At 45.3% G+C, this 13,049-nt stretch overlaps 1 protein-coding gene across 1 annotated transcript in view; it reads left to right on the top strand.

Moving 5' to 3' along the window:
• The first annotated feature begins 3,673 nt into the window (after window positions 1–3,673).
• Window positions 3,674–13,049, top strand: part of ZNF599 (zinc finger protein 599) — a 70,953-nt gene continuing 61,577 nt past the window's right edge. The window contains exons 1-3 of the mRNA XM_010849286.1: window positions 3,674–3,734; window positions 4,175–4,212; window positions 6,518–6,644. Of these exons, the coding sequence (XP_010847588.1) occupies window positions 3,674–3,734; window positions 4,175–4,212; window positions 6,518–6,644 (226 nt within the window). The remainder of the gene's footprint in view (window positions 3,735–4,174; window positions 4,213–6,517; window positions 6,645–13,049) is intronic.

Below are 13,049 nucleotides of genomic sequence, written 5' to 3'. Positions count from 1 at the left end.
GATGGACGTCCCTGCCAGGCTCCTGGACGTGGAGATGGGGACCACAACGGAACACGAAACCAGTAGGCCAGACCCGGATCCATCTGAGCGCTGAGACCCGAAAGGCGTCCCAACCGGCCTCCCCGACTCTCTCAAACCGCGTTCCCCACCCCTTGGAGGTCGGAGAACACCCGCCATTCACAGGACCTCCTGTTTCATGGCTTTGGCAGAGCGGTCCAGCGGATTTAAGCCACCATCGCAAAACCCCAACCACGGCTAACCTCACCGCTTCTGGGCAGCCATGGTGCATACTGGTAATGACACGAGGCAGCTTTTAAAAGGAGGAGGCGGCTTGTGGCGCACAAGGTGTCCGTAAGGAGATTTTGGGAGTTAAATAGAGGTAGCTTTAGGTTGACCAAGATAAATGGAGAAACGCGAACTGCAAATCAGCATTCAAAGTATAACTTTATTTTTACTAAGAAAAACAATGTGTATAGGAATGTATCTGGACGTACATACACATGCATAGAGCAAGACTTACATGTGAAGACTCCGTTCTAAAAGGACAATAGAAGCTTGCAAACATTGCTCCAGAAGCTAAAATTATCAGACTTTTCACTTTGTATTTTAGAAATGTGTATAGGGTTGACATTTTATATGTTAAAGTATTAGGAAAAATAACATTCACAAACGCATTTTGCAACCTCAGTTCAAAACTCCTGTGCCTTTAGAAGTGATTCCTGTTAGTAGCAAAAAACAAACAAAAACCGCATGATTCTCATTCATAGGAATCACAGCAGAAGGATACAATGTTGTTAAACTTGCATGAAATTACCCAAAGCCCCTTTAAGGCAGATTTTTGGACTTTAACCCTAGAATGTCTGATTCAGTAGGTCTAGGTTCAAATAACTGAGAGTTTGCACTTCCTTAAGTATTCTCATGTGGGACTTCCCTGGTGGCTCAGTGGTAAAGAATCTGCCTGCCAGTGCAGGAGACACAGCTTTGATCCCTGGTCTGGGAAGATCCAACAAGCCTCAGAGCAAGTAAGCTCCTCCATCACAACTACTGAGCTTGTGCTCTAGAGCCCAGGGAATCACAACTACTGAAGCCTGAGTGTCCTAGTGCCTGTTTGAAGCAACAAAAGAAGCCACCTCAATGAGAAGCCTGTGCACTTCAATAAGGAGTAGCCCCTGCTCTCCACAACTAGAGGAAAAACTCAAGAAGCAGTGAAGATCCAGCACAGCCCAAAACTATTAAATAAATAAAATAATAATTTTAAAAATCCTTAAAAAAAAGCGTTATCATGTGATGCTCTTGCTGCTGGTTCACAGATCAAACTCAGAGAAGCGGTGTTCTAGGAAAGGCAATGCTGCCTCATGCCCCAGACAACAGGGCTGGAAGTTTGCAGACTCCACAGGGTAGATCCCAGTGTTCTCACTGACATCCCTGGAGGTCTCAGCAGTGAGCAAAACAGAGAAATGTCCCTCTGGAGGTCCTAGTTCCTCCACTGCTAAGGAATCCAGTGAGGAAGCCCCAGGATGCAGGTAACCACAAACCCCCACCAGGCTCCACCCACTGAAGCCCCCAAAACATTTGTTTCTTCTGCCTGGAACTGCCTGAAACAATAAACCCAACAGGACTCATTCCTCACCTCCTTCAAGTGTTTACTCAGTTATCTTCTTACTAAGGAGATCTCCCTTACTGCACAAATCTGCATAAAAACAAAACCCTGAGTTGTTAAAAACCAAATTAAAAAAAATCCCCGTTGGTGTCAAAAGGTCCTATTCCTAAAAACTAGCAGGTGGAGCAGGTGGGAGAGGGATGTGGCCAGGCTGGTGGCTTCAGTCCTGCTCCTCCTTGTGGTAATATTACAGACTACCTCCCTACTTCTCAGCACATAAACACTCCTCTCCATTCTGCCTACTACATTCTACTTATATAATTTAGTATTTCTTCTCTGTCTTTTAAAAAAAATTATGTATCTGTTTAGCTGTGTCTGGTCTTAGTTGCAGCATGTGCAATCTTAGCAGAGCTCAGGTTTCTCTAGTTGTGGCACATGGGTTGCAGAGTGTGTGGGCCTGAGGCATGTGGGATCTTAGTTCCCCAACCAGGAATCAAACCCATGTCCACCACATTGGAAAGTGGATTCTTAACCACTGGATCCCCAGGGAAGTCCTCAAGTACTTCTTTCCTGTTGTCTGTCTGTCTTCCTTGAATATAATATAAGCTCCGTTGAAGGCAAGAGTTTTTGTCTCAATTGTTTTATGATGTCTCCCATGCACCTACAATACATCTTCAGTGAACATTTGTTAGATCAGTGAATAAACATAACACTACAGATCCCTGTTCACTTTCACTATTCTGGTAACTCTACATGTTCTCTTTACAATATTTTCAAGAATGAAAAAGAATCACTTTTGGAAATACCATCCTCAGTGTGGCTACTTCTTTGAAGGGCCTCCAAACATCCCCTTGCATTTGACTTGATCTGGCTTTTTTCCCTTTAGTTCCTGACAGAACATACTGAAATGCACAGAACTGATTAACACTTTAGGCTACATGCATTTGAAGAGCAACAAGTTAAGTTTATTAGCTTCCAGCTACGTGTGGAAGCACTCTGAGTCTCGGTGACACCATGGAATGGTCATTTGGATTTGCAATCTTTGGAGCATCGGAAAAAACGCTTAGCCTCTAAGGGTATGCTGACCTCGATGAACTGTGAAATACTCTTTATCAACACTTTGGTGATCGACTGCAGACAACACTGCTCACAAATCCATGTGCCTTTCTTTTGAGACAAAGCAAAGCGCCTTTTCCACCGCCTGGAATGGATGGGACACACGGTCTCCGCTGCGTGCGGAGAGGTGACTATATTACCCAGAGTGCTCTGCGCTGAACAGCGGCAGTGCTGACCCAATGAAGGCGCGGGAGAGGGGAGAGCCATGTTTGGCAAAAGATAGGGGCGGGACTTCCGGTCTCTCTTTGTGGCGGTCGTTTTGGCTGGCTTGGGGTAGGTTCACCAGCTCCATAGCTCCTGATCGCTGAGTCGGGTCTGAGGCAACCAGATACTGAAAGGTCGAGAAAAACTGTTGTCCTCAATGCACAGAGGTGAATCTAAGGCTTGGAGTGGGGGCCACCTGGGAGGACCTCACGTTAGGGCTGGGCTGGAAGGGGTGATGTTGGAGTTCTCACACTGGTCACCTGTCATAACCGTCCCAGTTCACCCACAGGCTCAGATCACAGAGGCCTCACTGATGGACCTGGCATGAGTTGGTGCTGAGATCTTCAGGCCCTCACTTGAACCACTCCCACTTTTGAATCCTAAAGCCCCACACATGGGGAGCATGGTCGAATTACCACAGCCTAGGTCAGAGGGTCCAGCACCTGCAGGGGTGTGAGAAGGGAGGGCCCGTTTCCGAAAGTCAGTGTGATGAGATGTGGGAGTGTTACAAGCAGAGAGATTGCGTATGCAAAAACCTGGAGGAGCTTCTGGTCCAGGACTATTGGGGAAACCTGGGCTTCATGTCCTGTCTGTACAGAACAGAGTGTGACTGGGGAGTGGACCTTGGAATGGCAGGTGGAGGAGGCGTACCTGGGTTCTTATGGTGCTTGGAACCATGGAGGGTTGTGAACAGAGAAGGAACACAGTTTGAGTTAGAGTTTTTAAAGTTTTCTCCCAACTGGAAAAGGGGTGATGAGGACAGTGAGTCATCTGAAGGTTGAGCCCTTCTCCAAAGTCACACAGCTGGTAAGAGGTATTACTGAAGACTAGGATACAGAAGTTAACAATAAGGCTTTCCTGGTGGCTCAGTGGTTAACAATCCACCTGCCAATGCAGGAGACCACAGGTTCAATCCCTGATCCAGGAAGTTACCACATGCCTCAGAGCAACTAAGCCCATTTGCTGCAACTTTCTGAGCCTGTGCTTTGGAGCCCCTGTTCTGCAACAAGAGAAGCCACCACAATGAGAAACCCTTGCTCTGCAATGAAGAGTAGCCCCTGCTCTCTGCAACTAGAGAAAAGCCCACACAGCAGGAAGACCCAGCACAGCCAAAAATAAATAGAATTTTAGAAAAGAAGTTAACACTAAGCCCAGGTCACTTGGCCCCAGAACTAGGCAAGGGTACAATGGAGGTTTGAGCCCATGGAGCCCTTCCATGGTGATTTGCTTCTCACAGCCTCCCTCTTCCCACAGGTTCCATGGCCACAGAAGTGCTTAAGGACCCTAGCGAGGTGAGTGGGATCTCACCAGTCCCAACTTCCTCACACAAAACACACAGGTTCTCTGAGACTGTGATGCTCTAGGGTGCAGACTGTCACTCTCCTAGCCCTTTGGCCTGGGGACTCTTGAGAAACCCCAAGCCCTAGGTCATTGTTTATGTGAAATAGTTTCTATGTCTGGCAACCAAGGGAATGAGGTGGGGCAGGTTATTCCAGGCACAAGTAGCAGTATGTCCAAATTCTTGAAGGTAACGTTGAGCTGGGAGTGTTCAAAGAACCACATTTCTCTTTCCTCTGGTGATCAGGAAAGAAACATTCAGACCTGAAATGGCAGCCTGAGAAGTTGAATGTTTTCCTGGAGAGGATAGGAGCAATGATATAGGAACAAGGAGGTTATGTGACTCAGGTCTTAGAAGGCTCTATCAGACTGCAGAGTGAAGAACAGATTTAGGGGAGTGAGGGAGGAGGCAGGAAGACCAGGGATGATGTTACTATAGTAGTCCAGATGAGTATTGGTGGTAACTGGACAGTCTGGTGGCCATGAAAGTAGGAGAAGTGGTTGGATTCTGGATCTGTTTTTTTTTTTTTTAGTATATGAGTGAGTGAGTGAGAGGGATGTGTTAGTCACTCATTTGTGTTCGACTCTTCGACCCCATGGACCATATAGCCACCCCACCCCACCCCCCAGGCTCCTCTGTCCATAGAATTCTTCAGGCAAGAATACTGAAGTGAGTAGCCATTCCCTTCTCCAGGGCATCTTCCTGACCCAGAGACTGAAGCCAGGTCTCCTGCATTGCAGGCAGATTCTTTACTCTCTGAGCAACCAGGGAAGCCCCTTTAATGTATGACTGACTGGATGTTCTAATGTTAAAGATGAGAGAGAAAAAGGTAGGAGTTGGGGATTACTCTGAGGTTTTGGAAGGAAGAAAAAGAAAGCTGGCAGTAATTTTCAATGGGAATATCAGGAGTTTTTTGCTTTATTTTTTGGTGGGAGGCAAGCCATGTTAAGAATCTGAGATGTTTCAGAAAATACTGCTTGAAGGTATTAAACTGGCAGTTGGACATAAATATCTGAAACTCTGGGGAATGATTCAAGGTGGAGACATCAAAATGGTGGTGGTTACTCTGTGTATCCAAGATGAGGTGGAGATGTGGGTCACATTTGAGAGGAGGTTATGGTGGTAATGCTATTAGCAGGCCAGGAAAGGGAAGGTGGTGCCCTAGGACTGGGTCTCTTGTTTGAGTACCTGGTTAGGGTAACGTGCAATCACAAGCACTGTTGAGGGAGAGAACTGGCCATGAAAGGGGGCTTGGGAAGAGGATGGTCTGGCAGGTGGCCAAGGCTTCCAAGGGAAGAGTAGACATTGAAACGATGTAGAAGCGTAGATATAACTGAGGAAACATGACGCTAAGGCTGAGGCTGATTTATATGCTCAGGTCTATGGACTTACTAGGATTTTGGGTGACCCTGGAGTGTTTCAGTCAGGCTGGTGGATTCAGTTAGGGGAAAATGTGGTTGTTTCATTGAGTCACTAAGCTGTAGGAGGAGAGCCATGAGGTTGGGCTTTGAATGAGTGTTAGGTTGAGAGAAGAGGGTTGTGACTAACAAGGGGACAGTAAGTGCCATACGGAAGTGGAAGAGGACCAGTGGGATCTGAATGCATGTGGCTCTGAATGGCTGAGGGTGACACAAGCAATAAGCCAGGAAGTGAGGATGGGATAGCAGGATTCAAGGCTGCCCCTAGCAGTGGGAGCCAATGAGGGTCTGGAGTAGTGCTGAATCCTGTTTGCATTTGCATAATCTTGACACTATGAGGTAAGTAACACATGGGGAAACCAGGGAAAGGTTTACAGGATGGGACAGAGAGGTGCTGGTGGTGGCAGTAGGGTCTGGAGATAGAAGAGAGGTACAGTCTAAAGTATGATATACACATGAAGAAGAAGTATGAAGTGATGTCACCAGTGTCCTGGTAATAGGGACTGAAGGATGAAAGGTGGGCCCAAGTTTGGTTGTGCTTGGGAGGCACCATCTTGGAGACTTCCCAGGAATTGCCTGGCAGGACAGGTGGAGCCCTGCATGGGAGGCCTGGATCTTAATGTCATCCTTGTGCCCACCTGCCTAATGTTGCTGAGGGCTAGACACAGTAACTAATGGGACCACTAGGAGGGAACAGACACAAATGGCACCAGGGTCTGATACCTTATCTGAGTTGTGGAGCTGAGGAGAAGTATGAGCATGAATACATATGGGGGGATCTGGATTGGGGATCCTTGACCGAGAAGCTGTTCATGATTTCCTCTCTCCTCATCATGGCAGGGCAGCATAACCTTTGAGGATGTGGCAGTGTACTTTTCCTCGGAGGAATGGGCTCTCCTTGATGAGGCCCAGAAACTCCTATACTGCGATGTGATGCTGGAGAACTTTGCACTTACAGCCTCTCTAGGTAAGACCCTCATACCTGCCCCAGTATATTTTCCTTTTCCCCATGGACAGATCAAATCTTTCTCACATCAGGACTACAGGCACTGCTTCCTTCCCCAGTTCCCTGGCTAGGTGCTCTGGTTGCTAGGACTCAGCTGTCTGCAGTGTCCTGTCTTTTTCTCACTCAGTCCCAGTACCTGCTGCCCCAAAGCCTTTCAGGGAAGGAGTCAGAAGTCTCTCGGTTAGCCTTTGGATCCCACCTTGCTTTACCTTTCTCTGGCCAGGTGTCACCTCTGCCCTAGGTTCTACTCCCTTCCTCTAGCTTATGTATCCTCGTTTCTGCTAGGAATTGTAGTCACGGATATGGTCACCACTTACGTGGCCCATAGGCTATTCTTGCAAGATCCTCCTCCGAGGTTGATTTTGATAATGTTGAGTTTTCTTTCCTATGTCTGTCGCTCTGAGTTGCTCTAGGCCAGTGCTGGCCACTCACCTGTCCAGTCTTTTCCTTAGAGCTTGTATCATCCAGGCACTATATTTACATGGGGGGTCAGGGGAGACCTATGGATGCTTCTCAGGGTGGGCATGACTCCAGCACCACAAAATGGGCTCAGAGGGTCCCTGGCAGTATTGAGTAGCAAGTGAGGGGGCGTGATCTCAGGACTGTGTGTTCAGTTCATACCATGATTCTGTTCTGTTTCCTCTACATTTTGGTGCCAGTACCAGTGGCCACACTTTATTTCTACCTTTCCTCCTCCATTCTTGACACTTTGCTAACTTGTCATTCCTACACTGACTGTCTTTCAGGGTGAATCCTAATTCTCACAATGGATTCCACCCATTCTTCTCCACTGCTTTTCTCACAGTGTTCTCCATCACTGCCCCATACATATTGTGTTGTGAGATGTGCACATATCTCTAAATAGTCTTTGGACAAGAACTACTCTGATGCCTTTGGATTTTCTTGGGCCCAGACACATCCTTCTGCATAGCTCTCCTGTGTCATCAGCAGGGAAGTGCTAGAAACCATTCCGAGTAAGCTGTAGACCTGCATCTCCTCTTTATGCTGTACCCTACCTTTTCTCCTGCACTTGGTTCTTCACTGTGTCCTTTATGTCCCCCATGCTGTGACCTTTAGAGGACCACTGCTGCACAGCAGCTGCTTCCTCAACCTGAACCCAACTCCCTCCTCCTGACAACAATCCTGTGGACGCATGTGCACTCAGTCATTAGTGTGTCGGATGCACTTTTGTAATGGAGGTTGCTCCTTCCCACCAGAGTCAGCTGTCCTTCAGCTGTATTTCTTTGTTTCCAGGTTATTGGCATGGCGGGGAAGACGAGGAGGCACCTTCTGGGCAGAGTGGTTCTGTAGAAGGAATGTCACAGGTCAGGACTCCCAAAGCAGGTCCCTTTCCCTATGAAGCCCACTCCTGTGAGATATGTGTCTCTGTCTTAAAAGACATTTTCCACTTGGCTGAGAAAAGGAGCACACATCCCAAGCAAAAGCCGTTTACTTATGGGGCATGTGGGAAACCATTCTTTTAGTATAAACCTTCACCAGAAGCAGCACAGTAGAGAAAAATTTTCAGAAGGGATGTGGCAGGGCCTTGTTTGTGAAGAGCTACAAACTCCATATACCAAAGAATTCCTTTACCTGAAACAAAGTTGGGAAGTGCTTCCTGGTCAGTTCAAGCTTCCTGTAGCACCAGTCTGCTTACAACAGAAGAAGCCATGCAGCAGCACCGAGTGTGGGGTGACCATTCATAGTAGGAAAATTCATTAGAAGTGTGACGGATGTAGGGAAGCCTTCAACCACAAATACCAGAGACTCCACAAAAAGGAAAAAGTACTTAAACTTTCCACAAATGTGGTAAAATCTTCAGCTGCAAATACAGACCTGTTCTCACCAATGAATTTACACTGAAGAAAGACCTTATTAATGCAGTGAATATGGGAAATTCTTTATCTAGCTTTCTTGAACATCAGAGATTTCATCCTGGAGAAAGACCTTCTGAATGCAGTGGGTATGGGAGAGCCTCTAGGAAAGCTTCAACCTCATTAAATATTGGATAGTTCACATTAGAGGAAGATCTTATCAGTGTAGAGACTGTGGGGAATTCTTTAGCTGAAGCACCCACCTTATTTAGCACTGGAGACTGTATACTAGGAAAAAGCCTCATGAAGTAGAGAAACTTTCAGTTCAAGGTCTGCTCTGATTTATCACTGAAAGCTTTCCTGAAGAGAAAACTTTAGGCCAAAAGTCTATCCTTATTTAGCAAGAGAAAATCCAAGGGGGAGAAAATAGCAAGGGGGAAAGGTGTTACAAGTGCCATGAATGTGGGAAAGTCTTCAGTCAAAGGACTTCTCTGATTCAGCACCAAATATTCAATCATATAGGCCTTATGAGTACAGTGAATTAAGAAAGTCTTCATCCAAAGATCTAACCTCATTCAACACCAGCAAAGTCCACACTACAGAGAGACCTTATGAGTGTAGTGAACATAGGAAAGCCTTCAGGTGATAGTTTAACCTCATTGAAAAGCAGGAAATTCACACAAAGAGTCACCAGAGACATAGAGGGACGGTGCAGTCTATTTGCTCAATATAACAACACTGGAGGAGAGCCTTTGTGATGAAGACATCTGCCTAATGTTGAACCTTTTATATACGAACGTCCACAATGAGGAGATTCTCCATAAGTTACAAATTTGTGGCAAGCTTTCTTGTGCTTTCTGACCTATCCAAGGCTCTTACCAGATATGTTTTTGCATGTTTCTGTTGTAGAAGCCATCTTACCTTTACACCTGGCAGGTCCCCACAGTGGCCAGTTTCAAGATGCCAAAATGATGTCACTGAACGTGGAATAAGAAGAGATGCACAGTAGCTCATCATTCTATTTTTTTCCCACCATACTGATAGAATTTTCATAAGTAAATCCAAGAGCATACATAATAGTAAAATGACTAGGAAAGACAAGTTTTGAGTATTTAGTACCTTTGGTTTTTTAACAGCTCTATTGAGGTATGATTCACTTAAAATAAACTGCACAAAGACTGTACAATTTGATGTTTTTGATATATGCTTACACTCCTGAAACCAAAATATTTCCTCCTACTCTTTTTAATCCATCTTATTAACATAAAATTATTATTGCAAGGACATAATCTTCCTTTTGTAATAGATATTTTTCATATATATATATATATATACACACACACACACACACACACACACATGTACATATAACTGGAGAGAACTGATATGAAGCTCCATGAACTATTCCTCAGTCTTCCATTATTTATCATTTCATGGCCATTCTTTTTTTAAATTAATTAATTTTAATTGGAGGTTAGTTACTTTACAATATTGCGGTGGTTTTGGCCATATATTGACATGAACCAGCCATAGATGTACCTGTGTTCCCCCCGGACCCGAACCCCCCTCCCACCTCCCTCTCAATCGCATCCCTCTGGGTTGTCGCAGTGCACCGGCTTTGAGTGCCCTGTTTCATGCATCAAACTTGGACTGGTCATCTGTTTCGCATATGGTAATATACATGTTTCAATGCTGTTCTCCCAAATCATCCCACCCTCACTGTCTCCCGCAGAGTCCAAAAGTCTGTTCTTGACATCTGTGTCTCTTTTGCTGTCTTGCATATAGGGTTGTCATTACCATCTTTCTAAATTACATATATATGCATTAATATACTGTATTGGTATTTCTCATTCTGACTTACTTCACTGTGTATAATAGGCTCTAGTTTCATACACCTCATTAGAACTGACTCAAATGTGTTCTTTTTTATAGCTGAGTAATATTCCATTGTATATTTGTACCACAACTTTCTTATCCATTCATCTGCCAATGGACATCTAGGTTACTTCCATGTCCTAGCTATTGTAAACAGTGCTGCGATGAACATTGGTGTACACGTGTCTCTTTCAATTCTGGTTTCCTCAGTGTGTATGCCCACCAGTGGGATTGCTGGGTCATATGGCAGTTCTATTTTCAGTTTTTAAAGGAATCTGCACACTGTTCTCCATAGTGGCTGTACCAGTTTGCATTCCCACCAACAGTGTAAGAGGGTTCCCTTTTCTCCACACCCTCTCCAGCATTTATTGTTTGTAGACTTTTGGATGGCAGTCGTTCTGACCAGCATGAGATGGTACCTCACTGTGGTTTTGATTTGCATTTCTCTGATAATGAGTGATGTTGAGCATCTTTTCATGTGTTTGCTTGTCCATGGCCATGCTTGAGTCATCTATACCCATGCTTGTTACTGAGTTATTTATAAGCACACACATCATGTCATTTAATCGTAATCTCTTCAGGATGCATCTCTAGGGACTTCCCTGGTGGTCCAGTGATTAAGAATCCACATTCCAGTGCAGGGGATGCAGGTTTGATCCCTGGTTGGGGAGCTAATACTCCACACGCTGCAGGGAATCTAAGCCAGCACACCACAACTAGAGAGTTCATGCACCACAACTAGAGAAGCTAGTGTGCCACAACTACTGAACCCTTGCACTCTAGACCTGTGCTCCACAACAAGAGAAAGCCCATGCACCACAACAGAGCCTATGCACCACAACAAGATGCATTTCTAAAATGTAAGGGCTATATCACACAAAATAAAAATACTTTAAAATCTTATATGTTATCAGTACTCAGTTTTCTCAGTTGTTTCCAAAATATGTTTGTTTTTAAGGTGATGAAGTGTAATCAGTATGTAAAACATACCCTATTACTTTTAATAGGTATGTTTCATAAGTCTGGCACATTTAGTACCTGAAATATTTGTGTTTCTAGACTGTGCTTCAGTGTGCTAGCAAAATATACTGTCATACCACATTTCCAGGTGTGATACTGCAGCAGAGCCAAAAGTCATACACGTATATTTGGGGTCATGCGTGATGGGTTTGTGATATGCCTGAGTACAACCTTGGAATCCTTGGGACACTGTATGACAGGTGCTGGATGTTAACACTCTTCAAAACAGACAGGACCCAGACACAATTACCATACTGGTAGAGGAAAGATGTGTGACAGACATCAGACACATTCAACTGACGTGTAAAATGTACCAGTGACCTATGAGACAGGATGGAAGTACTGACACATGACAGCAAGTATGATGACACAGATACTCCATGGAGACAGGCATATGATAGGAATGCCACATGCTGTGATCACACTGTTCCCATAGACTGATGAGACAGGAACCCCCTAGCTTGGAGAGAACAAAACTTCCTCCATCCCTGAAGATTTGATGATGCACTGATGGGGGTTATAACAGGGAACCAGGACTTCCCTGGTGGTACAGTGGATAAGAATCCAGCTGCCAAGACAGGGACATGGGTTCAATCCCTGGTCCAGGAAAATTCCACATGCCTCAGGGAAACTAAGCCCATGCACCACAACTACTGAGCCCAGGTGCTGCAACTACTGAAGCCCTTACACCTAGAGGCTGTCCACCACAACAAGAGAAGTCATTGCAACGAGGAGCCTGTGCACCACAACAAAGAGTAGCCCCTACTCACTGCAACTAGTGAAAGCTTGCAAGCAGCAACAAAGACCTAGTCCAGCAAAAAATTTTAAAAAAGAAAGAAGGAACCATGGTGCACATCATGGCACAACCCAGAGACTCACCCATATTTGATGACTGAATGTGAGCATAATAGGACACATGGTGGGAAGAGAATAGCTTGAACCAGGTAGCAGAAGCCTTTACTTTGAAATGCCATCTGAGAAGGCCTGGAAGTAGCAATCTGATCAGGACAATAGGGCAGGGGTGTCACAGGTTTTCCTGGAGAGGTCAGTCTACATTCAGCCAGTTTGGGAATCATCGGTCAAAGGTGGTTCTAGGATAGAGGCAAGGAAGTTTTTACAGATTAAAAGTCATCGTTGGGCATTTTGCATCCTACCCAGAAGGATAAGTATGAGCACTAAGGGGTAAAGTCACATACAACAAGGTAGGTAAAGGAACCAACACATGTCAGGGCCACATCAAAAATTCTCAGTCCTTCAGAGTCTCTCCCAGCATCCACAGTGTTAACAGTGATAATGAGAAGTGACTGCTGGGTATTGAGACCTGTGGGGTAAGGTTCCCTGAACTAGCATTTGGGGGATGACCAATAGGACTTTAGAAATGAATCATTGCGTGTGACAGTAAGAGCAAAGAATGCATTTGGGTGACATCAGTGGCCCTGTTAGGAATGCCCTGGAGGTGGTGACACCATTCATGGAAATAGTTTTCAAGTGAGGATAGAAAGTTTTCAGAAAGACTCATAGAAGAGGGGCTAGAGAGCCCTAGCTGGAGATGTTGCAATATGACTAGTTAATGGTCTGAGGCTCAGCAGATAATCTGAATAGGAAAGGAATCTGGGAGTCCCAGCCTCAATGGGAAGCAAACAGGTCCTGGGGAAGA

The sequence above is a fragment of the Bison bison genome, unplaced genomic scaffold (assembly GCF_000754665.1).
Source record: "Bison bison bison isolate TAMUID 2011002044 unplaced genomic scaffold, Bison_UMD1.0 scf7180017864280, whole genome shotgun sequence".
NCBI classification, from domain to species: domain Eukaryota; kingdom Metazoa; phylum Chordata; class Mammalia; order Artiodactyla; family Bovidae; genus Bison; species Bison bison.
Note: the sequence above shows the minus strand (reverse complement) of the source record. Positions and strands in the feature narration are given on the sequence as shown.